The sequence below is a fragment of the Lolium rigidum genome, chromosome 7 (genome assembly GCF_022539505.1).
Source record: "Lolium rigidum isolate FL_2022 chromosome 7, APGP_CSIRO_Lrig_0.1, whole genome shotgun sequence".
NCBI lineage: Eukaryota > Viridiplantae > Streptophyta > Magnoliopsida > Poales > Poaceae > Lolium > Lolium rigidum.
In genome coordinates this window covers 25,897,217-25,923,057 of record NC_061514.1, presented here as the reverse complement: position 1 = coordinate 25,923,057, position 25,841 = coordinate 25,897,217, and the positions used below count along the sequence as shown (strand labels likewise).

The 25,841-nt window shown below is 44.8% G+C and overlaps 2 protein-coding genes across 2 annotated transcripts; both read left to right on the top strand.

Moving 5' to 3' along the window:
• The first annotated feature begins 5,470 nt into the window (after positions 1–5,470).
• Positions 5,471–11,725, top strand: LOC124676379 (tRNA-specific adenosine deaminase TAD1-like). Its single transcript, XM_047212453.1, has 9 exons — positions 5,471–5,888; positions 6,074–6,151; positions 6,606–6,704; positions 6,932–7,104; positions 7,188–7,264; positions 7,397–7,516; positions 7,592–7,679; positions 7,800–7,942; positions 11,069–11,725. The coding sequence occupies exons 1-8, from the start codon at positions 5,471–5,473 to the stop codon at positions 7,908–7,910; spliced, it is 1,164 nt and encodes a 387-aa protein (XP_047068409.1). The 3' UTR covers positions 7,911–7,942; positions 11,069–11,725.
• Positions 11,726–14,442: 2,717 nt separating this feature from the next.
• Positions 14,443–18,920, top strand: LOC124671057 (probable LRR receptor-like serine/threonine-protein kinase At1g63430). The gene is made up of 13 exons (XM_047207493.1): positions 14,443–14,557; positions 14,913–15,057; positions 15,426–15,497; positions 15,573–15,716; positions 15,815–15,964; positions 16,435–16,542; positions 16,616–16,686; positions 17,282–17,521; positions 17,616–17,821; positions 17,899–18,031; positions 18,127–18,284; positions 18,351–18,563; positions 18,675–18,920. Exons 1-13 carry the CDS (start codon positions 14,443–14,445, stop codon positions 18,918–18,920), a joined length of 2,001 nt encoding a protein of 666 aa, XP_047063449.1.
• Positions 18,921–25,841: the final 6,921 nt, after the last annotated feature.

Here is a 25,841-nt window from a genome sequence, read left to right as displayed (position 1 = left end):
GTCACTGCCTACTCAAAAAAGTACAAGCAGTTTGAAACTTATGAGGTTGTGTATGAAAGACTGCCACATTATTGCTTCTCATGTGGTCTGCTGGGTCATTCTTCAATGGAATGCCCAACTCCTGCTGAGAGGGACGAGGAGGGCAAACTGCCTTGGAATGCAGACAGACTTTGCGTCAAAGATGACAGGAAGAGGTCATTCTCAACTTCAAAATCTGCACAGAGCTCGCAATGGAGTGGCAGGAACTCACGCTTTGAAGATGGTAGGGGTGACGTGCATGCTCCATCTTATCCCAAGTCAAGTGAAAAAATTCCTTTTGATGAGGAGGGGCAAGTGGAGGCCAATTCCCCTTTGAAGCTAAAAGTGCAGAATGAGAAACTAGAAGCAAAAGTGGAGCAAAGCTATACTAGCAAGGAATTATTTCCGACACAGGTTGTGTCGACAAAAGTCACAGGTCAGAAAAGAAAGCAACCCAAGGTCAATAGATCCAAAGGGACTACCCTAAGCACAAATGTGAATGTGATTCACGACACAAACAATTTGGCAGTAGTGAGTGCAGGCAACATCCAGAAACCAAGGGACTCTGGCCCAGCTCTGGGTCAGATTAATGATGACGATCACAGCGATTCTTGCAAGAAATTGAAGAAGGAACTTACCATGTATCTCCCAGGATCGGCGGATCGGGCGGAGGCTGCGGAGGTGCAGCCCCGCCACACGCAATGATTCTCATGGCTTGGAACTGTCGCGGCCTAGGGACGGACGCGACAGTTGGCGAGCTGCGGTGGCTCGTCGGGAATCACCGTCCCTCCCTCCTCTTCTTATCTGAAACAAAGATGAGGGATACCAGAGCTCGGAATTTCATGTGGTCGTTAGGTTTCTCAGGTGCTTTTGCTGTTAGCAGTGATGGATTAAGTGGTGGTTTGGCTCTGTTTTGGTCCTCCTCCCTGAAAGTTTCTATTCGCGCTTTCTCCAGGCAACTAATTGATATACTAGTGACAGAAGAAAATGGTGTAGAATGGCGAACCACCTTAGTTTATGGAGAACCTAGGAGAGAGTTAAGACATCTATTCTGGGATAGAATGCGTTTCCTACGAGCACAATGGAGTGGCCCGTGGTTATGCGCTGGGGACTTTAATGAAGCCCTAAGTGGTGACGAACATTTGGGCATCAAAGAAAGAGATGAGGCTCAGATGGCGCTTTTCAGAGACTGTCTGGATGATTGTGGACTTTCAGATATGGGGTTCATAGGACCTAAATTTACATGGTCGAACAAACAAGCTAATGGCCGCAATATCAAAGTAAGACTTGATCGAGCCGTAGCTAATGGTGAATTCACGCAGATTTTTGATGGCTGTACAGTGGAGAATATTATTACCACATCATCTGACCATTATGCCATTTTAATTACAATTGCAAAAGGCAATGTACACCCAGAACCACAAAAAGTTCAAAACAACTTCAGATTTGAGGCAGCATGGATGAAGGCACCAGATTATTTGAAGATGGTAGAGGATAAGTGGGCGTCTCTCAAAGAAAGTCCACCATCTCTTAGTAATACTTGGAATACACTGAAAAGAATGACCAACTCCTTGCAATCCTGGAGCAGAATTCCTTTGGGTCTGTAAGAAAGGAGATTAAGAAGCTAGAGAAAAGATTAGCTGCTCTACGGAGAGGCAATATTGGGTCAAGCGCTTCTCAAGAGGATATATACATTGAAAAGAGGTTGTGGGAAATGTTCGAAAGAGAAGAAATAATGGCACGACAACGATCGAGAGTAGAATGGCTCAAGGAAGGGGACAAAAATACTTCTTTTTTTCATGCAAGAGCCTCGGCAAGGAGAAGAACAAATAGAATTAAATTCCTACTGAAAGATGATGGTTCAAAATGTGAAGATCAAGAAGGCATGCAGGCCATGGTACTTGACTACTATCTAAAACTCTTCTCTTCTGAAGCTTGCACATCCATGGATGCAGTCTTAGATGCCATCCCTGTCAAAGTAAATAGTGAGATGAATGAGGCACTTAACCAGGAGTACACCAATGAGGAGATCAAATCTGCACTTTTCCAAATGGGCTTTACTGAGGCTCCTGGCCCAGATGGCTTCCCGGCCATTTTTTATCAGCGACATTGGGATCTTCTTGAGCAGGACATATGTTCAGCAGTAAGGGGTTTCTTGGCGGGCGAGGATATTCCTGAAGGCTTCAATGACTCCATCATTGTGCTAATCCCCAAGCAAAAAGAAGCAACGTGGGACATCAAAGGAATTCGAAATGGAAGAGAAGGCCCTCCAATTTCTCATTTATTATTTGCAGATGACAGTGTCTTCTTTGTGAAGGGGGATAGTAAAAGCACACACAATCTTAAATCGGTTCTTCATACCTACTGCAATGGTTCAGGCCAGAAGATCAATTTGCAGAAATCATCTGTCTTTTTTGGCCCACATTGTGACAACCAGGTAAAGGAACAAATAAAGAACATTCTGGGAGTGCAAGATGAGTTACTACAGACCACTTACCTGGGCATGCCTTCCTGGGTGGGACGTTCCCCAATGATCAGCTTCAATTTCCTTACTGGGAGGCTATGGAAGAGACTAAACGGTTGCAATGACAGACCGCTATCTAGAGATGGAAAGGAAGTATTTCTGAAGTCGGTGGCACAAGCCATTCCGACATATGTAATGAGCTGCTTCCAACTCCCAGTAACAATATGTGAAAACATGCGAAGACCAATTTCCAATTTTTGGTGGGGAATAGAAGATGGAAGAAAGAAAATACATTGGAGATCATGGGATTGGCTATCCACACCCAAATATCTTGGAGGGATGGGTTTTAGAGATATGACGCTCTTTAATCAAGCCATGTTGGCAAAGCAATGCTGGAGGCTATTAATCGATTCTAATTCTCTGTGCTACAGGGTATTGAAAGGAAGATATTTTCCACATGGGGATTTCTGGAGCTCAAGATGTCCGAGATCAGCATCTTACACATGGCGCAGTATAATGTTTGGGAAAAAACTTCTGCAGAAGGGTTTATTATGGCGGGTGGGAGACGGCAAGAAGATATCTTTGACCAAGGATAATTGGATTCCAGACACAGTGGCTAGCATACCTTGTACAATCATTCCGGTGGAGGAGGAAAAGACTGTTAATCATTTATTTTCCTCCGATGGTAAATCATGGAATGAAGTAGCGGTTAGAGAAATGTTTCCTGAAGACTCAGTGGCGAAGATTCTAAAAATCCCTATAAGCTCGGAAGGGTGCTGTGACTTTGCATCATGGCCACATACAAAAGGAGGCATCTACACTGTTCGGTCTGGATATAACCTAGCAAGGTCTTTATCCTTCTGGCAGCACCATGTAGGAAGGGGCTCATCCTCAAACCTGAAGGAAACAGAAAAAAGATGGAAGAAACTATGGAAAATTCAATGCCCAAATAGAATGAAAATTATCTTATGGAGAATGGCTCATAATTGTCTTCCAACGGATGATCAACTCCAGAGGCGTACAATACCGACAAGGTATGAGTGTATTTTCTGCAATAGATTTGAGACTCTTGATCATTGCTTCCTTCGTTGCCAGTATGTTAAAGAGATCTGGGCCGACCTAAAAAAAACCTTTCATTTCTCTTTAAAACTGAAGACATTTACTAGCATTCAGCAATGGCTTCTTGAGTGGTTAAATAATGCCTCAGATTCTCAGTCTATGATCTTTGCGGTGGCTGTCTGGCACATATGGGATAATAGAAATAATGTAAGAAATGGAGAGACTTTGCCCCACCCGTATCGCGTGTCTGGGAAGATTAAAGCCTATATTGACTTCATTTTGTTGAATAATTTCAGCACATCATCTTCTACCAGGCGTGAGAACCAAACTTCAGTGCAGAAATGGTCTCCGCCGCCAGAGGGGTTCGTGTTGGTAAATGTTGATGCTGCAGTCTTCTCACAATCACAACGTATGGGAGTGGGCATAGTAATTCGGAACCACCTGGGTCTAGTGCACGCGGCCAGGAGAAATTATGTGGAGCAGGTGGTAAATCCCGAGCTGGCGGAGGCCATTGCTATGCGGTGTGCCCTGAATTTTGCCGAAAAAGCTGGCTTCCAAAAAGTTATTGTGGCATCTGATTGTGCAACCTTGATAAGCAAAGTAAACACTATTGTTACTGACAGATCAGAGCTAGGTGCCATAGTGTACGATATTAAGAGTAGGGCTCCGTCTTTTGTATCTTGCTCTTTTATCCATGTCAGTCGCTCTTGTAATGAGGCAGCTCATGTTCTCGCTAAGTCGACAGAACATGATCTGGAGTCGACCTGGTATAATGATGTCCCTGACATAATCAGGTCCATCGTATGTACTGAACAAGTGATGATCTAATGAATGCAGCTGCCTTTGTCTAAAAAAAAAACCAGTGGTATGTGCTAGCTGATCTTCGTTGTAACTTATTTTGATTATGTTCTCTTTTTACAACTTGTTACTAGCTGCTGCCAATACAAGCACATGCGTAGCAGTGACTTTCGGATGCCATCGTCGCACGATTTTTAAATTGTAGTACGAGGTACTGATCGATGTCTAATCTCTTCAAGACTCCGTTTCATTTAAGGTTTTCTTTCCGAAGGCAAAAGGTATCAGTTTATAGGATTTAGCTAGAGTTAATATAGAATCTTTCAAAAGGTTTCTTTCTCACTTTTTTTTGGGTACTCCAAGCAGTTTTCACTCGTTATTAATTTGAAGAGGTCTATTTTGAAGTATTCATTTGAGAGAAACAAGATGGCATAGCTTTGAAATAAGATACCCTTACCCGCAAAAAAAATAAATAAATAAGATACCCTTTTTTGTCCAGCTAGCTAGGATCCCGCAAAATGCAAGGAACGCCAATGTAGATTTTTCTAGAATATAAGTGCTAGTAAGATATTTTATGATTTATCTCTTCAAAAATATAATGGTTAAGAAAGATATCGATACTTGTAACCCAAAAAGTGATCAACACCGATGAAAATTAAGCGGAAAGTTTCCAACATTTTCGTGGAAAAGGGAAATGGAATGAAGATATGGAAATAGAAACGGATTTTGCAGACCGCAAACGAAAACGGAATTTAACAGAAACAATTACGAAACAACGTTTCCAGGCGCAACAGACTCGAAAACGGAATTTCTGTTTTCAGTAAATATGGAATTTGCATTTTAGGGTCGATGTGCATGTCCCATTTCCAAGAGGCCCATTATATTACATTGTCAAGCCAAAGCGGTTCATCCCAAAAGTTTTAAGTGCCCTGTTCTTTTTTTTTCCCGTGAAACAAAATTACAAATACATCATAGATTCGTAGTTTATACAGCACAAGGCTTGGAACATGGAAGCTGTATTTACAGGTACCACAACCGTGACACAAAAGCGTAGAATCAGCTGACCGTCTTCTGCTCTCTAATACGCTTTCCTTCTCTTTTCCGTTGAACTCTGTACGCTCTCCTCGCGCCGCCATGCACCGCTCCACCTCGTCGCCGACGCCGCCGCAAGACGGCGCCCAGTGGGCCAGCGCCGCCTCCTCGGCGGCCCTGCGACGCTACTCCTCCCTCCCCAAGAAGGGCAAGCCGCAGGGGCGCGAGTCCACGGTGCTCGCTGCCTTCCTGCTCTCCTCCCCGCAGGACCCGCTCGGCCCTGAGGTCCTGTCCCTCGCCACCGGCACCAAGTGCCTCGGCGCGTCCCGCCTGGGCCCCCGCGGAGACCTCGTCCACGACGCCCACGCCGAGGTCGTCGCCCGCCGCGCGCTCCTCCGCCTCCTCTACGCCGAGATCGGCGCCGGCAGCCCGCCGAGCTGGCTGGTTCCGTCCGGTTCCGGTGGGCGGTGGAGGCTGAGGGACGGGTATCAGCTCCACCTCTACATCACCCAGCTCCCCTGTATGTTGCATGCTTTTCCATGGTGTTCTTTCAGAGCTAAATTATGCCGTGTGCTCACCCAGCTCATGTACATGGCTTTTTGATGTTGTTCGTCCCAAAGCTGATTTGAAAGTTAATGTATATTATGGAGCGCATAGTATGAAAAATTGATCTGAGTTAATTTATTTTGTGAATTGGTGGTGCAGGTGGGGTCATGCCGGTGCCGCCGTCACCCACAGAGGTTCCAAGGATACAGCCGGATATTGCGGTGAATGGATGCGCTGGTATGATTCTTTCTTATCCTTGGTGTTCAGCATAGCTGTAGGTCAATGCCTGGAGCTGCTACTAATGACATATAGATTTGGCAAACTGGCTGAATTGGCCCATGACCTGGCACAAAGGTTTTCAGGATCATGTAGTTTATCTATCAGATTTTTTTTGTATGTGATGTGAATTGGGCAGTGCCATGGAAGTGTGATGCACTTAGCTATGACAACTCAACATTAGTGCATTAGTGACCACTGACCATTGATCAAAGTGCAAGAGGTTTGCTATACTTGGAATTGGGGCATCTACATATTTTTCTTGCATGCTTAACTTGTTGGGAGGGGGGACACACACTTATAGATCATGTAGGTGTTTCATATGTCTTCGAATGTGGATAGATCTATCATTTTTGTTTGCATTGTTACGAGTTGATTACACATTTTCTTATTGACATACTGCTTTGTGTATTAGATGGTGGTTTTGTTCAGAGGAAGCCAGGGCGTGGTGATACAACATTGTCAATGAGCTGTTTTGACAAAATTACTCGCTGGTGCGTCGTTGGAATTCAAGGTCTGTTTTTCTGAACCAATTGCGTGCAGATCCATATTGTGACTATGTAAGATAACTTATTTTGATATTTAATGGCCATGTGATGTACATAAAGTATATGGTACAGATCACTTTTAATGGCAACCATTTCTTGTTCTAAATTCTGTTATATTCTTGTCCCTCTACTGATCATGATTTTTCTTACTTGGTCAAGTGTGATGACTTCGTTGATCGGTGTTCTTCTGCAGGTGCATTGCTGTCACACATTCTGGAACCCTTGTATTTGTCCACCGTTACCATTGGACAGTCCCCTGATGGTGCACCTGAAGGGTTTTGTATTGAAAGTAACGTTGACAAAGTTCTTTGTGCTCGTTTATCCTCTCTATCCAGAATATTCCCTGCCTCTTTCAAACCAAACAAGGTTGGTTTTTTTTCTTCTAGTTCAGCAGTAAGACAAAAAAAATCTTCATGATTCATATTAGTGGACCTTTTCTATGCCTGCAGCCACTATTTTTCGAGGCACCTATTCCGCCGAAAGAGTTTCATCAGACTCTGGGAGATATACCCCCTTTGACATGCGGGTAGTTAGTTGTATGGTTTGTTGCCATTTTGAACTCCTTTTCATTCTATTCTTATTGTGTGTGTATTTATATGTACCATTTTTCGGTTCAACTTTTAGAAAAAGCTTAGCTTTGCCTTTTATCTTTAATTAGGTACTCAATATGCTGGAATAAATCCGGTTTGCATGAAGTTATTTTAGGAACAACTGGGAGAAAACAAGGTACATCTTCAAAGGCAGCATGCTTACCCTCCACCGAGTCAATGCTCTGCAAGTAAGAGGGAGTTTCCTTTCCCGTTCCTAGTATTCCGGTGTAAACCTGTCATGATAATCTGTGTTTCAATGGCAGGATAAGATTGGCAGAGGCCTTTATTTCACTTGAACATCCATTAGTCACAAAATTCCAGCATGAGGAACTGTCCTATCGTGCAATCAAGGTATTTTATCTTATACTGTAAAACCTAATTACACAAATGCATAATGAGTTAGGAACTGAGGATAACGCAAAATATTCCTATTTCTTTGCAATCAATGATTGTGTCTGATCTCTGTTTCAGGATATGGCTTGTGAGTACCAGCAGATGCTTGAGCTTCTTAGAGAGGCCCCATTTTTTGGCCGGTGGCGCGCTAAGCCAGCATCTCTTGATTCATTTAAAGTTCAACGGTGATAACCATCCATGTTCGATGCTGCATGCCAGAGGTTCGTGTGTGAAGTTCCCTTGATTTTAGCTAGTTTAGCATTATACTTCTGCACAACTCTGTGAAGCCCTGAACAACTGTAGCCTGTAGCAAACCTACAAAGCTGTGTGATGTTTGACACTATGAGGTGTTTTTAGGGATTGTTAACTGTGTACTTTTTGTTCGTTTAGTTGTTAGCGAGAAGAAGAAAAGATGAAGGAGCTGTCACACATTAAATATCTTTACTCTAGCTGTGTAGCTCCTTTAGGTCTAGACCCACTGTATTTGTCTATCAAATGCCCCAACATGCATAATCTGATTGAGGCTAAGGCTGGATCTTTGCTCTTCATTGCTGGCTACTAGCTAGTCATTTCTCAATATATGACAAGAGGACATGTGTTGAAGCGTGTTAAGCTGGAAATACCCGTAGAAGCCTTCTAATTTCGATAAATAGTTAATCTGGAAAAAAAATCACAAGACATAATGCCAAGAAATACAGAAAGCGTTTGTGCATGCCGTACTTGCACAGGTAATTTTTGGTTCCGGCATATGTCCTTAACATTGAGAAAACGTTTAAGGCTGGAGGGTTTCTCTTTTATGCTAGTTGTGCTGACCCTTTGGTTTCATTATAGTTAATGGTTAAAGAGTTGAAGTATGATCTGCTTGCCTGCTATAACTTCTCCGTCAATAGCAGCAGAGTTTCTTGGTTCAGTCTAGGCTTTCTACTTCGTTTTATGTGCTCCCAGAGCCTTAGGCTGAAGTTGTTGATTTTGATCTGTTAGTAACCTTTATTAGATTGTGCTTAGCAACTTCTATACTAATTAAGTCAAATCATATAAACTCTTTCACAGCCATCTTAGACCTGGCACTCTTCATGTAAGTCTACCGAGTTGTCCGAAGCTACACAAAACAGTATTCAGTTACAGTATAACATTCTTCATGCCTGGTCATATTTATCTGTGATATGCCCAGTCGCACTCTTCAGCACTTCATTCCTTGTTAAGATCTGATTAACAGTTGTCCGTTCTTTCTCTTCCCAATCCTGGAGACTTGGAGACGTAGATTTACAGAGCGGCGACACTGGTTCATATCTGAGGCCAGGCAGGATTGGATTAATTTAACAATCAAAAGTTATAGTTGAGCGCGGACTTCTGATTCGCTCGTAAGGGTGCTTCATTCCGGCAGTGTGCAAAATGGCCAACATCAGGATCTTGGTTAAGACCCCCTTTTTGCATATTTTTTCACAGTCGTGTTAAACATGATAAAATTCAATTAAAATAGAAGAAGTGCAGATTCAGGTCTAACTTTTCAGGATTACTGTAGTTTCCGTGTGCTGGCCAAACTTGTTGTAAGCAACTGTTGCGTGGTACGGGTTAACTGCTCTCAAAACAGGAATAGTACAGCTGCTAACAAACATGACATATTTTGGATACATAAAAGTTGTTGCAGAAACATAGGAAAACACGCCATGCTATTGCTAGCGGCGACTTTGAGGATGCAAGGAGTGAGAGTTAACCGCTGAGCAACCAACCGATAAAATCATCATGTTTTGGTTATATACTACTCCTCCGTCCCATGTCTGAAATTTGCTTAAATTTGGATGTATCTAGACACTAAATAGTACCTAGATACATTCAAATTTTGATCAATCTCCGTCTCATGAAACATGTCGGCACCCGAAAAAAAAGTGCAGAACTGCCTATACAGTGGTGAGCTGAACTACAGAATGCTGAAAGAAACAAAAATGTGCAGACTTAATAATTGAGAAAGCTACATTATGGCCCTGGCACTTCTCCATCGGTCCATGAGAAATGATCTAAATAGTCGATGGCCCTCCCAAATAATGCACACCAAACTCTCCACTCTTGTCCTCACTCCAGTCCTTGAGAAACTGACAAGCACTTCTTATTGACAACACATCAGGCCAAAAGTGCCTACCACAGCACAGTACACCAACAAGTTCCTGATTCTGGCTCCAGTGCTCCACTGTTCTGTTCTTCCAGCATATTTTTTCCTTTTTGGAACTAGACAAACTGCAAGAAGGAAAACACTGCAAGAGATCTTGACATTTCTTGTTTCTTTGTTTGTTTGTCTTTTAGGCTTCATTTGCAAGTCACTGCCAGTTGGAGCCTCACATTGTGGGATTTATGGTATGGTGCTGGGTGCAGGAGTACTGAGTAGAGAGAACTTTGGTGTTGCTTAGGATCTCTTCAAAAAAAGATGTATTTGCTTCAGCCTCACACCACTGTTCTGTTCTACACTACCGCTTCACTCACATGCTGTCAGGAGATGTAAAGTAGAGAAGATGTGGATTTTTCTAAATCTTTTGTTTTATGTTATACATGAGATAATCTGAGAATGTCGGTGTGAGAGGTAAAAATGGTCACCATGTATGGCTTGTGGAGTTTGCTTATAAACAAACCAGACAAAACCAATTGTAGGCTTGGTTTTAGGAACTAGCTACTGTTTAACAATCCAATTCTCCAGAATCTATGCATGATGTCTGTTTATGGTACAGGGTAAAGTGAGAGTATTTGAGTAGAGGTCTTTGGTGTTGCTTAGGATCTCATCAAAAAGAGATGTACTTGCTTCAGCTTCACACCACTATTCTACACTACTGCTTCAGTTCACACTTCACACACTTACTGTCAGACTATATAAAGTATAAAACAGATGCGCATTTATTTTCTTCTGCTTATGTTGATATATGAAGCAGTGAGGTTTATTAGAAGACAAGTGCCAATTTGAAGGAAAAAAATTGGTAACTGTCTAAAAGGTGTTTGTGCAGCTTACCTATAAACAAACCAGACAAAACTAATTGTAAGCTTGGTTTTAGAAAACAGTTTAACAATCCAATTCTCCAGAATCTATGCATGTTGTCTGTTATGCTTGGAACCTGGTGCATGCATGATCAGGGCAGGATGGCTGCAATTATCCAACACAAATGACAAGGCATCAAAAAGCCTTCTTGTCTCCTTTATTATATATTTTTTCTCTGAAACTTTAGTTTATTTATCATCTCATCTTCCTTTCTCGTTAACTACCAGCTACTTTGCGAAAGCATCGCGTCAAAGGCCACCAGCATCTGCTTCCTGGATCATTGCTAAGTACCACACTTTTGTCCTCTAAAACACTTTTGCTGGTGCAGATCTAATCAAGTAAGCATACTTGGGAGGAGAAAACAGGTGTTGGGATGATAATCTCACTGTCTCAGCCTCTGGACAGAACTGTTTTATGGAAGTGAAGAAAGAAGGTAGGTTGGATATGGCTGTTGACATGGGGTGATGGGTCCATTTGATGATTTGCTGAAATTAAAAGGTGGCAACCTCAGAGAGGGAAAGATAGAGGCAGGAGGGAGACCAAAAAGACCTGGCCCCAAGTGAGCACATGCACTGCCTTGAACACCACAAGACATCCTTGCGTATGATATGATGAGCACAGTGCTGCCCTTGATTATCACAATGGTTTCTATTTATTTATTTTATTCGCAAAATGGCTTGACTAGTAGTACCCCCTGTTTTCAGCTGGGAACATGGCCACTGAGATCTTTAGTAGGTGTGCCATCATCCTCTAGGGACAAGGACCCACCCACCTCAGAGAAAATCCTGACATTTCTAGAGCTGAAAATGAAGGTGATCCCCTCCTCTCACAGCTAGCTTAAGAAAAACATTACTACCCTTTTGCAGAAAGGATATGTGCATGTTCTTGGCCTTGCTTGTATTCTGGATTCAGGAACATGGTAGGCGGATGGACAGAAACATCTATCTTGGCACTCACTGCAATGATATTGTTACCTATTCACATGCATGGCCAGTGCCCATGATCTGAAGGAAATGCTTATTTTTCATGTGTCTTGAATGAACTGTATAAATATATTACCAAAGTGTGGTGACCCCCCCAGCTCAAGCACTAGTGGAAAAGTGTGAGAAATCAAGGAGGCAGCCATCTTGGAGTTAGTTTTGCTTCCAAATCACTCAAGGCCCATCCCACACATTTTCACACGCAAACATGGGGGCCATGTCTTGCATGCTGCATATCCAAGTAGTACCAGCTGTAGAAGCATGAGTAGAGTAGATGTCATTTCTGCGTGAGAATGACTGTCCAGAGGCAGAGGATGAACATGCAATTAGTGCTAGTATTATTATTATCCACCAAATTGAAACTAAGGCAGTACAGTGAAGTGCAATGTTGCCAAGAATTAGTTGGAATAGTTTTTTCTTCTAATTGCACTGTGGTGCTGCACTTTAAAAAGCAGGTGTTTCGATCGATGGTGGCCTTGAATGCTGCTTTTGTTTCTTCCTTTCGGTGGGCGGTGATCTGAGACCTGGTTGGCTGCTTGGTACATTTTTCTCATCAATTAGCCCTATTAACTGCTTTTCCGTAGCCATGGCATTCCAAAGAGACCCTGGTAGTGCCTAGGATCATTTGAAAATTTATTTATATTCATACATATAGTTTGGCATTACAAATCAAACATTAGACGGAGAAACTGAGCCCCCGAAAAGAGTCTTGAAGTACCATTTCCCTGGTTTCACAATACGCACATAAATAAATAGAAGGAATAGAACACTGACAATATTCGACGGAACACGCTGTATTTAGACTTGTGCTAATACTGTATCTATGGGGCAACAGCAAGTTCAACATTGCGATAGGGGCAGGACCATGCGTGCGAGCCTATATAGCGTGTTTCTTCAATTCCAGTCCGGTCAAATGAGTCTTGCAGTTTGCGGACCAACTGGACCCAGATTCATTTGGTGGTGCCCGTACCGTAAGTTGCAAAACAAAAAATACCACTGGAGTCATGCGTAGTACAAGCCCAAGCTGTTTGCTTCCCTTCTACGGCTGACCGGGATGCCAAGCGACAAGATCCTAGTCCCAAAAGGCTTCTTTGCACTCATACGAATCGGAATGATCACATTCACGGGAGCCACCCCAAAATTCTATGTCGAAATATAAGACAAACTAGATACTAATGAAGGCTTCTTTTCGGCTTCTTGGATGGCTTCTTCGAATTTGGGATAGGGGGGCTTCTAGTAGAAGCCGAGTGAGGGTACTTTCTGAGAGAAGCCATTCTAGAATCTGAAACCGCCGTGATGTGCTTCCCTACTGCGTGATTTTTCTCTATTTCTCTTTTATTGTAAAAATGAACTTTTTTTTACTTTGGTAACCCGTACAACAACCTTCCAATTTATTTCAGACCACTAAGTCAGATAAATTGTCCTACAACAATGGAGTTGTGACAACGCCTTCACATTTGTCGGACCTGCTTATACTCTGCTCCAACGCCCCATGCACGTTGACGCACTCATCATTTTCCTCGCATGTTGCCTTGGGGGACGCAGTCAAGAGAATAGCCACCCCTCTAAGCTCGACGGGATGCTCGCTACCCCTTCGTCATACCGTGTGACGTTGATTTGGTCGCCGTTGCTCGCCGGTCATTGCCCCATCCCCACCCCTCCTTTCTATCCCGACTATTTCTCTGTCGCTCGTCTCATCCTTACTACGCATCATGATTTGAAGAGTTTTTCATGATTCTGCTATCTAACTCACACAATACAAATGTAAAAATGAAACGACTATAGCTCATTTGGTTAGGTAAGCGAATGTATAACCCATGTTTCAGGGACACATATTTGGTTTCTTATTATGTCAAAACAATCATTGTAGAGGCTTTTCCATACTGTATTAAAAAAAACAAATATAACTATCCCACCAGACAGAAGGAACGGTGAAAGCAAAATTGAAAATATCCATTCCCCTTAGGCCTCGTTTGAAAACAATGGATTTTAGTGTTTGGCGGTGTATTATCCACCGTGTTTTGGGTGGACATCCGATTCCCTTCTCGTAACCAACAAACGCGAGTGTAAAAAGAGCGTCGAAAAATTTGTCAACCCAACATTTTTCTAGATATTTACTTGGGCCTACACAACTAGAAACCGGTCTGCAAAACGGGCTAAGAGTATATTTCGAGTAATTGGCTGAGCTTGTATAAACAAGGCCATATATGTGGTTTTAACAGCCTCCCTCTGTAAAATGTAAAAATCCTTTGTGAAAACTGGAGGACCACATGATCAGAAAGGAACGGTCAAAAGCGGACCACACCTCCCGGGAGAAGATTCAAAGGGATACGTTTAAATACTCCTATACTACACTCGGTAAGCAGTCTTATAAAGAAATTAAGATACTCCCGTGTCCCGTGTTCCTAGATTTAATTTGGCGGATTTAAAATTAACGGCAGAGTTAGTGGGCGCAATAACTAATCCGCCACCCTCTCCTTCCTTGCTCCCTGACCCTGCCACGCCATTTATTTCCTGCTCGCTCTCGCTAGATCACCGCAACATTCTCCACTCCTCTGCACCTGCTCCCGCACCGCACCGCTCTCTCTTTACTCAACTGCTCCTCCACTCCCCAGCCGAGCCAACCACCTCCCCCACGCGGCGGCGTCGGCGGCGGCGGCGGAGCATGGCTCTGTGATCTCCTTGCTATTTCTTGTTGCTCGACCGGGAGTGGGCTTCGGACATGGGGCGGCATTGGACCGGGCCGGTCCCCTGCGTCGTGCTCCTCGCCCTGCACTGCGGGGTGGCCGCGCTGCTTCCGCTGTGCTCCGCGGCGCCTCCTTCCGTCGGCGGCGACGGTCAGTGCCGCCCGCTGCTCGCGCCGTGTTTTTTTTTTCACTCTGTCTAACTGTATTTGCTTCAAAAAAAAAATCTTGCTAAATCTCTGGGCGTTGTCTGTGAATGTTAGTTTTGGTATGAACCTGCTTCCTTTTCCTCCCACCCTGTTTGAAATCCCTGTGCTGATCTGACGACGGACTGCACGTTTCTTCCGAGAAATCAGCGCGCAAAATTCGAACCTTTGCTCACCTTCATTCATGCCCGCATTTCTCTGATCTGCGCGCGGGCTTACGAATCCGTGCCGTCCTCTGTCCGTATCGTTGAATCGCAAATGCTGCCAAATGTCTGACATGTATTTCGCTGGTTTCGTGGCAGTGTCGGCGCTGCTCGCCTTCAAGCGCGCGGTCATCGACGACCCGCACTCGGCGCTGGCCGACTGGACCGACGCCGACGGGAACGGGAGCGCCTGCGACTGGCGCGGCGTCATCTGCTCCTCGCCGCAGGGCCCCGTCGTCTCGCTGTAAGAAGCCGCCCTCACTCGCTCGCCTTGTAGATCTCGTTCGCCCTTTGCTGCTCATCACTGCCAGCTCAAAAAGTTGCTGCCTAGCTACACACTTAAGCCCCGGTTTGGTCATTAGGAGTTGGTAGCTAAACTCTTTCTTTCGGAACAGAACAAGAATGATTGTGTCATCTGTGATGTAGATGCTTCTGATGTGTGATGTGCAGATGTCTTGTAAGAATAGAGTACTCTGATGTGCCAGTTTGATCAGTAGTCACTAGCTTTGCCCAGCAGTGAAAGGCCAACTAAGTTTTGTACTTGCCTAATCGGTCAAAATCATGCTGAGATGGAACTGATGATTACCCATGATTTGACTCCGCGTCTTGCAGGAGGCTGTCGAATGCGTCGCTCAAGGGTTTCATCGCGCCCGAGCTCGGACAGCTGACCTTCCTGCAAGAGCTGTATGTGCTGTTCCGTTGTGCTTTCAGCTCTTCTCTGAGGGACTTGGTTTAACCGACTGTCTCTTTTTTGGGCAGGTATCTGGATCATAACCTGCTTTTTGGCACAATCCCCAAGCAACTGGGCTCGATGAGGAACCTCAGGGTCTTGGATTTGGGCGCGAATCGGCTCGCTGGCCCTATACCTCCTGAGCTGAGTGGACTCAGCAGCGTGAGCGTAATGTAAGATACATAATTGCTTTATTAGCAAATTTGGGATTTTTAATTTCTGATGCTTCTCTGATACGAAAACTAAAGCCCACTTTGTTCATCTCTTGTAGAAACTTGCATTCCAACGGGCTAACCGGGAACATACCACCAGAGCTGGGCAAGCTGCAAAATCTAGTTGAGCTTAGGTTGGACAGGAACAGACTGAAAGGCTCGATTCCGGGTAGCAATGCTACTGGTTTTTCTCCTATGGCAGATACTGGGTTGGTGATTTCTCTCACCTCCTTTTGTTTCTGTATGTGTTGCTCAATGCAGTAGATACATTTGAATCATGTAAATTCAGTACTGATGGAAAGTTGATATGGTGTAAGGATTTTATCATAACTAAATCTGCGGCATCAAAATCTTCATGGTTCATTCAGAACAATAGGTTGAACTGATCTTCATAGCAATGATTAGCTAGAATAGAGCCAAAAGGACAAGTTTCAGTTGTAGTACTTGCTAAATTTGTCCATGCAACTTCTATTACTCCCTCCAATCTATAATAAGTGTCGGGACTTTACTTCAATTTTGGACAAAATTGAACTAAACTCCCGACACTTATTATGGATCAGAGGGAGTAGCATTTTTCTGCTGATGGCATTTTCAGTAAGAATACCAAAACAAAACCAATGTGTGGCCATGTTCCAGTATACCATTACTTGATCTGAATATTGTCTGTTTGTTCTGTCAGATACACAGCTCATGCTGGGTTATGCCCGTCTCCTCGATTAAATGTTGGAGATTTCTCATACAACTTCCTTGCTGGAAAAATCCCACCTTGTTTGAAGTATCTTCCAAGGTACTACTACATAAAGCACTTCCCACTGTTCATATCAGTTAGAAGTCCATACATTTATGTGGCTAGTATGCAGGTCAAGTTTTCAGGGGAACTGCTTCCAGGATGAGTACTCTATCCTACAACGAGCTCATCAAATTTGTACAAGTATGTGACTTAGCCTCTACAAGCTAACACAGTTATTGCAGTATTTACTGCAAAGCAGATATATTTACATGGTGTACTTTGAATTCAACTAATTTAATCCGCTTAATACTAAACATCATGCTTTATAACTATATACAGATTGCACTTAAAAAATTCTCTGTAGATTTTTCCATCACTAATTCTATATGTTCATGACAGATAATATGTTTTCCCTTCTTTTAGCTATGAACATAGTAATCCCTTAAATCACGCTGCTTATGCGACATGGCATGTCCATTTCTGTAAGGTGTGCCCTTTAGGCATTGGATCAGTGTGCTCGGAATTGAAAAGAGTTGAGGGCTATTGGCATGCTGCCCAACATTACAGTCCAAGTTACCCGTATAAGCTACACAGGATAGTTTTGACCTCTGCCCTCAATTTGTGTTAAAATTTGTGAAATAATCCACGGGGAGTACTTAAGCAAAATCTATATTCAAATCAGTGCACCGCCAATATGGATTGTAACTGTTAATTGCATGAGTAGCATTTTGCTGTTGCCTAAGATCATCTTCACTTCTTCAGCTTCCATTGACTGAAATTTATTCATTTGTTGTAGGTGCTTCTGCAGCTGGTCATTTAAAGGGATTCAAACGTGCCCCTTCTGACCATAAGCATGATGGAGTGCAGCAACCAACTTGGCTTCTTGTTTTGGAAATCGCAACTGGTGTTCTGCTGCTTGTTTTTGTGATCACTGGTGCAATCACTGCTTCCAGAAGCTGCAAGCTAAAGCCTTCTATAAGAATATCCTCATGGAATAGATCAAAAAGTTGGAGCGACGAGATAACAGTATTGATTGGTTGGTATTAAGCTTATCATATAAATAGGATGTTTGATTACATGATTAGTTTCCTGTCCATATAATGTTGCTAAAAATATTCATGTTTTTTCAGATTCTGATATGCTGAAAAGTTTGCCAAAGTTAAGTCGCCAGGAACTAGAAGTAGCCTGTGAGGATTTTAGCAACATTATTGGCTCAACTCCAGAGACTGTAGTTTACAAAGGAACCATGAAGGATGGACCTGAGGTTTCTGTTATATCATTATGCGCCTTTGAGGGTCATTGGACTAGCCAGCATGAACTCTTTTACCAGAACAAGGTAAATTAGTTTGTCTGAAATAATGTGCATAAATGTTTTTTTACCCAAAATTAAAATAAATGGGATGAATCTTGTAGGTTATTGATCTGGCAAGGTTGAATCATGAGAACACAGCAAAGTTTTTGGGCTATTGCAGAGAAAGCGATCCATTTTCCAGGATGCTAGTCTTTGAATACGCATCAAATGGGACCCTATACGAGCACCTACACTGTAAGCTAGCTTCTTTATTGTGTTGATGATTATGTGCAGCCCAATTACTGCATTTAACATGGGTTACTGATTTAGTCTCTACTTGATTTTTATAGATGGGGAAGCAGCCCAATTCTCTTGGTTCAGGCGAATGAAGATAGCTATCGGTATCGCCCAAGGTTTAAGGTATTTGCACACCGAGTTGCAGCCTCCGTTTGCAATATCAGAGCTGAACTCCAACTCAGTTTATGTCACAGAAGATTTTACCCCCAAGGTACCGCATGCTTTTTTGGCAAATACTTCTTTCGATGAATATAAGCTCTAACTCGCTGAAAAACAGCTGGTCGACTTTGAGTGCTGGAAAATGCTCTTCTCGAGACACGAGAAGGCCCTGGGCCACTTCAATAACAAGGCCTCTTTCCGTGGCCGCGACTCCTCGGAGGACAAACAGGCAGATGTTCAAGGCAACACGTTTGCGTTCGGTGTGATTCTGCTGGAGATCATCAGTGGACGGCTTCCTTATTGCAAGGACAAAGGCTACTTAGTCGACTGGGTGAGCCAATAACAATCTGCTTCTCAACCTCAGTCTAACATAAATGTACAGTGTGGAGCAAAATGAAATGTTTGCATTGTTCATTCTGATTCTCTGCATTTTTGTTTGCAGGCTATCAAGTACCTTCAGCAGCCCGAGGAGATCGGGAAGCTGGTGGACCCTGAGCTGAGCAACGTGAGAACCGAGGACCTGGCGGTGATCTGCAGCGTGGTGAGCCGCTGCATCGACCCCGACCCGTCGAAGCGGCCGTCGATGCAGATCATCGCGGGGGCGCTGGAGACGGGCATCGACCTCTCTGCAGCCGGGATCCTCAAGGAGTCTTCCCTGGCGTGGGCCGAGCTTGCCCTCTCATTGTAGTGACACGCCTTGTCCCCCGAGCCCCACTGTACATTTTTCTGATGCTAACAGTAACACCGAGATGATATCTTGTAACGACAACAATGTCTGGTTCAGTTAGACTAGATTTGAGTGTGGGCTATGCACATGCTGCTCAGCTAAATCTGATATACTAGATATTGTCGTGCTTTCCTTGTTGATTGTGCGAGTTATTATGATAGAGGGCAATGACCCCCAAATCTGTAACTGTACTTGTGATGTTTATTTGTCGCGTGGGCGCACGATCTCTTGAGAGGTGAGTGCCAAATCTATAACTGTACTTGTATTTATTTGTCCCTACTGAGTTAACTTTATTTAGGCTGAGAACAAACCTGAGGTTAGGTGGTTGTGCCTCTAGCTCAATAGAGTTTAAACTCCCAGGTTTGACATCTGTGTGAGTCATAAAGGCGAAATATTCATTAGGTGATAGTCCCGTCGATAGCGAGGTGCATGTGGTGATTTCGTCAATTTCAATCCAATCCGCCGGCTCAGTCTTCTAAAGGTACTCATAGAGGTATGGTGTACGTCTTCTAAAGGTACTCATAGAGGTAGGGTGTGCGTGTGTGCGTTCATAGAGGTGAGTGTGTTCGTGTGTATATGAGCATCTACGTTGTACCGTGTTTTTTTTAAAAGAACTCTATTTAGGCTTTACCGAGATTTGTGCTCCCTAACTTCGGGTTTCGTGTCTATGGATATGATTCGGTACACTACATGGGTAAAATAGTTTGCGAAATTTTTTGATGGGAGTTTTTCTAGGGCGCCTCTAAGGTTTTGCTGCGGTTTTGGTGTTAAAACTATTTTCACTAAAAGGTTGAAAATAATACAAAGCGCCTGTGCATCTTAGTCGGCCCAGCAGTGAGAGGTGCATTTGGTTGGGCCGTAGCCCACCCAAGCAGCCTCCCTATATATGTGGTGAGTCTCCCATCGCTGCGCAGCCTCTGCCACCGCCGGGCGCCGTCGCCGCGTCGCCGGCGGCTTCCCCCACCGCCCCTCCATCTCCCATTCCGTCCCCGTACGCGCATCCCCACAGACACTAATTCTGCGGTGAGATGGCAACCGCGCGCAGCCACAAGCGCGAACCCACTACCCTAATGTCGCTCGGCGACGACATCCTCTCCGAGATCCTCCGCCGCCTCCCGTCGCTGCCCTCACTCGCCAGGGCCGCTTTTGCCAGTTCGCGGTTGCGCAACGTCGCCAGCCGCATCATCTCGCCGGCTCCGCTGCTGGGCTACTTCGCTTCGGTCGTTGGCGGCGTCATCCCGTCCTTCCACCGCGCGCTCCGCCTCCCCGACCGCGACGTCGCTGGCATCGTCCGCCGCGGCGATTTCTGTCTCGCGGACTTGGATTTGGAGGACTACGAGTGGCGCCTCATGGACTGCCGCCACGGCCTCCTCCTCTTCACCGGCGACCGTTGCATGGCCGTGTTCGACCCCGTCGCCAGCTCGCAATTGCACATACCCCACTACACCAGCAACATCGTCGGCGGCGAGTCGTCGTTCTGTTGCTTCCTCCCGTCGTGCGGCGGCGCGACCTCATTCCGCGTGCTCTGCCTAGAGAGCACCGGCGGAGGCAGGGTGCGCCCGCACGTCTACAGCTCGCGCACGGGCGAGTGGTGCTCGCACCTGCTGGCGCCTAAAGGCATCAAGGCACCACGGAGAGGCGGCCCGCACTCGAACCACTACCTGCCCATGCACGCCGGCGGGCGCATCTACTGGAGGACCAATGCGGAAAAGCTCACCTCGCTCCATGTCAGCTCCATGGAGTTCTCCCATGTAGCCCTCCCGGGTGAAGTACACCAATCGTCGTCATACGCCCTAGGGGACACAGAGGACAGCATAACCTGCATTGTATCCGTCTCAACCAAATATCAATACAAGCTCGACATACGGGTTTGGTTCCTCAAGGACGATGACGGGTCGTCATGGGAGCGGCAATGGAGGGTGGATGCTTCGGAATTGGATCTGTTTGCCGGTCCTGTGACTCCTAGCAAAGTGCTGAAGGTCTATGACGTGACCGCCGGCATCGTGCTGCTCTCGATGGGCTACAGGAATAACGGCATCAGGTACCTTGCCTTTCGCCTCAAGGACATACTCTGGGAAGGCACCACCAAGACCAAAACCAACACCAAGCGGCAGTCACTAATCTTGGCAGACTTTTGCACCTCCAGTGGATGGGTGAACCCCTGTTTCATGGCATGGCCACGCCCTAGCCTGAAGGTGCCCTGATTCTTCTTATCGTGCATCTTAATTCTTTGTTGTACTACTGCTTGCACGTATGATTCCTGCGAATCATCTATCTTTTCTAGTGCTTAATTATTTGAACCATCTTTCACCTGTTTGTTGATCGGGCATGCCGCTCTTTTAGTCTTTTTTCTTCTAATACTCCATTTTTCACAAGCTGTTGTCCTAGCTAGTGACTGTATTGACTAGTGAGTAAGTAATCTAGCTACCTGGCTTGTACGAGATCTTAAAGCAGTTGTATAGCTGCAGCCTACAATCTTTTCAACTTGAAAGGTTACTTAAAATTATTCGAAAAATTCCCCCCGCCGAAGGACCAAGTTTTTCTTCTTTTTGTATTTGGGTACTGTCAGTAACTTGTTCCATCATGAGACAAGTAATCAGAAACGACCATGCATGTCTTCATATCGATCAGCGTGCCAACTAGCGAGCAGAGGGCATCTTGAGCGATCTTTAATTTGTTGACATTTTCAGGCTGCAGGTAGCACCGAGAATGCCTCCACAATTGGAAGTGAGCTACAAGCTGCTGCTGGTTTGAACAAGAAGAAACAAGTCTGACGGATCAAGAAGTTGGTGTCTGACAGGAATAAACAAAGTCTACGGATCAAGAAGAAGTATTCTTGAAAAAAAACACTAAGAAGCAATACCTCTCAGTGTTTGGTTGTGTGCTAAGCTTGTCATTGATCCATGTATTCAACTGACATAAATGAACCAAGAGCTTGTGGTCAAGTTTCACTTGTGTCATGATTTCTGGCGATTTCAAGCTGTGAACTTCTGCCAACATTCTGAAGAAAATTTGTGCCAAGTGATGCTCACATTGTCTCACATACTCATGTTTCCCAAGTTTTTTTTCCGTGAAAACGCAAAAGCCTTGTGTTTCAATCAAGAAAAAAAATAGCGCGCTATAACAAAATAGCGTTGGCCGAAAAATATGCTATTAGTGTGCTATAGCGTGCTAATAGCGCGCTATAGCACGCTATAGCGCCGAAATGATGTAGCGTGGGCTTTCTAAAAACGCTATAGCGTGCTATTAGCGCCGAAATAGCGCGCTATTTTTTTCCATGGTTTCAATGCATTGATAAAAAAGAAGGTTATATGTACAAGTTCGAGGACGTACGAACACCACGCCGAACAACTCGACCCAAGAAAAAGGAGAAAAACTAATCTAGGGGACTAGCCGGCGAAAAAACCCTCGTCCGCACATTACCCACTTAACCAATTTTTAGATTCTCAAAATTCAAAATGAAAATATGAAATCCGGAAGATTTTAGTTTTTGCTAGAAATTTAGGATTTCATATTTTATATATTTTTAAAATAAATTAATAATTGCATCCTACATAGAGATCACCCTCTACATCAGGCTCTGTCGTCTGCTCTCTACATCACCTGTCGTACCCAGCCTTCTGCCAGCATGGGGCAACCACCACGCAACATATATAGCGAGCCGCGGGGGAGGCATTTTTATTCTGGCGGATGAAAAGTTGAAGATGAAGAGTTAAAGATATAGAATACATGTACGCACTATTTTACCAATACAATACATTAGGATGACAAGAAAAACCAACTTAAGACAATGCAAATGGTGATTCTGAACCATTTTTAGAATTCAGGGTTGCAAGTTGAACCAAAATAAAGTTGACGGTTGTAAGGTGAACTTTGAAACAAGTTTAGGAGGGGTAAATCGGACTTCTCTCTTATAAATTTAGTCAAAAGTCAAATCTTATAAAGTTCGGCTAAAACATCTAACAAATGAAACAAACATATTATAAAATATATTTTACAGTAAATCTACTACTCCCTCCAGATCGGTTTAATAGGTGCACATAGTTTAAAACAAAGTTTAACCATTAATTTAGTAAACATAATAGAAATTATATGTCTACAAAATCTATACCACTAGATTCGTATTCAAAAAATATTTTCAAGACATATATTTCATATTTTATTGATCAAACTAATGGTAAAATCAATTTTTTGAACTACATGCCACCTATTAAACTGATCCAGAGGAAGTAATATTGATTTTCTACCGCGATTGTTTATATTTTTATTTATAATATTGAACAAATTGAAAGGATGTTAACTTTTAACTAAATCTATAGGTCTTATTCATTGGAACAGACATCAGTATTTATTAAATGTATTTTCAAGCATGAAAACCACTGGTTATCTGTAAAAATAGCTTTGAAATTAGCAAAATTTTAGACCATGAGTTGAACGCCCCCTCTTTACTTTTGGTCACGCTCCGCCATTGCTACTATATAAGGCTGGGAGGAGCCACCGGAGGGCGGGGGAACACGAAACCCTAGCGCATAACACCCATGTAACACATATTCACATAATACAAATCCCAATGACTTTAGTCTTCAACCCTACTTTCACCGGCTACTAGTTTAGCCGATCGGCCCCTGACTTACCATTGCCCTCCTTCTCTAAATCCTAAGTCCATCATCCATGGGTATTGATAAGGTTACCCCTTGTAATACGCGGTGATCCTCCTCCTTAAGATTCACAACTCCACCATCAACAACCTTGCATAGAGAGAGAGAGAGAGATTCATTCTTGTAAAGACTAATGCAAATAAACTTATTCATAATTGTTGCTCGCAAACAAGTAGGAAGCAACTAACGTATTCTAATTCATTATACATTTTAGCAATTAGGTCTTACAATATTATGTGAAATACCTTGATTATACAATAGGAATATTCCTCATGCTATATTTTTTGGACTAATGGGCCTTCAACTGGTATAGGAGAATGAGAGAATTCATGATGCTTGGAATGAGAACCAAACCCCCACCCGCTGCCGAGCACTCCTCATCTTCTCGGGCCTCTTGACTTTTGATTCATTCATCCCCTACTGACGGTGACCAAACCTAAATTCCTTGCTATTTTCTTTCAATATTTCCCTGTCCCCATTCCGCCCGGTTTGTTTCAAAATTTAGAGTGTTTTTTGGAGAGAGACTTCATGGAGTCTTCGATTTTTTTTACTTCTGAGCTTCGGTGTGTAGCATGTGTTTTTTTTTGGGATGTGTAGCTTACGGTACATAACCGGGAAACATTTTTTCCCTCCAGAGAAAAAGCCAGTTCACGGATCTCGTCTTGTAGGCGATGGTGCGAACGGTTCTTTTTTTGTGTGTGTAGTATGATATTGTAAACTCCGACATAGCCCGATCAATACAATGGCGACATATAAGTTGGTCCTGGAGATGGTAGATGCTCATATCCGATGTCCAGCAATGGCCAACGTCACCTGGATGCCTATGTCGAGCTTTCTCAGCCTCTCAGGAGTGCCACATGTTTGCCAAGGAGATGACTATGAGCGCAATATGGGATGAGAGCTTCTACTTCACCGTGTCGGATGCATGTAATCATGACGAGCTTGTTGTTGAAGAGTGTGTGTATAACACCAACAAATGCATCCAAGGTTCAAAGTCCTTCCATGGCAAGGTCAGAACCATTAGGTTCTCATTCGCTCCCTTATCTAATGGCACTATTCCGTGGATGAGCATGGGATGTTTCCACGTATGCCAGGTGTGGGCTGGATCTGCAAGTACACTTCGCTGACCATGTCTCCTATTGAGCTTCAAACATTCTCTAGCAATGGATAGTGTATTATGCAAACTTTCACTTTTGTTTTCAGGAAGGCTTTCACATCTCAAATATAATCTTGAAGGTCTATGACAAGAACAACATAGTTCAAGATCACACGTATGTCACAGGAATATAATCTTGAAGGCTTACATATAGTGTTGGATTACTCATAGTTCAAGATCTACAAGGAAGCCAGCCCACTAGGCCTGCCGAGCGAGCCCACCTGAGCCGTGCAAGGTTGACTCCCGAGCGGAAGCAGCCTCCCTCGTCCTCCTTCTCGAGCCTCCCATCGCTGCGCCGCCTCTGCCACCGCCGACCAACTCCCAGCACTTCGGCCGCCGCTTCATCTCCCCCACAGCCCCGGTCACTAATTCTGCGGGAGATGGCATCTCTGCGCAGCGACAAGCGCCAGCGCCAGAGCGAACCCACCACCCTCATGTCGCTCGGCGACGACATGCTCGCCGAGATCCTCCGCCGCCTCCCGTCGCTGCCCTCGCTCGCCAGGGCCGCCTGCGCATGCCCGCGGCTGCGCGCCGTCGCCTCATCCCCCTCCGTCGCCAACCGCGTCAGGTCCGCGTCGCCGGCCCCGCTGCTGGGCTACTTCATCTCGGTCGCCGGCGGCGCCATCCCGTCCTTCCACCGCGCGCTCCGCCTCCCCTACCGCGACGTCGCCGGCGTCCTCCGTCGCGGCGACTTCCACCTCGCGGGTCTGGAGGACTACGACTGGCGCCTCATGGACTGCCGCCACGGCCTCCTCCTCCTCACCGGCGATCGCTGCATGGCCGTGTTCGACCCCGTCGCCAGCTCGCGGGCGCGCATACCCCACTGCACCAACGTGAGCAACGGCGGCGGCAAGTCGTCCTTCCACTGCTTCCTCCCGGCTACCGGCGACGGCGACGCGGCCTCAGTCCGCGTGCTCTGCCTGGAGAGCACGGGCGGCGGCAGGGTGCGGCCGCACGTGTACAGCTCGTGCACGGGCGAGTGGCGCTCACATTCGCTGGCGCCCAAAGGCATCAGGCCGCCGCGGAGAGGTGACCAGCACTCGTTCCACCACTACTTACCGGTGCACG

Coding starts and splice junctions, on each gene's coding strand:
- LOC124676379 (XM_047212453.1), top strand. CDS start 5,471: ATGCACCGCTCCACCTCGTCGCCGACGCCGCCGCAAGACGGCGCCCAG. Junction 6,152..6,605: donor TGCGGTGAATGGATGCGCTG/GTATGATTCTTT, acceptor TTTGTGTATTAG/ATGGTGGTTTTGTTCAGAGG. Junction 7,680..7,799: donor TGTCCTATCGTGCAATCAAG/GTATTTTATCTT, acceptor TCTCTGTTTCAG/GATATGGCTTGTGAGTACCA.
- LOC124671057 (XM_047207493.1), top strand. CDS start 14,443: ATGGGGCGGCATTGGACCGGGCCGGTCCCCTGCGTCGTGCTCCTCGCC. Junction 15,058..15,425: donor CAGGGCCCCGTCGTCTCGCT/GTAAGAAGCCGC, acceptor CGCGTCTTGCAG/GAGGCTGTCGAATGCGTCGC. Junction 15,717..15,814: donor CTCAGCAGCGTGAGCGTAAT/GTAAGATACATA, acceptor CATCTCTTGTAG/AAACTTGCATTCCAACGGGC.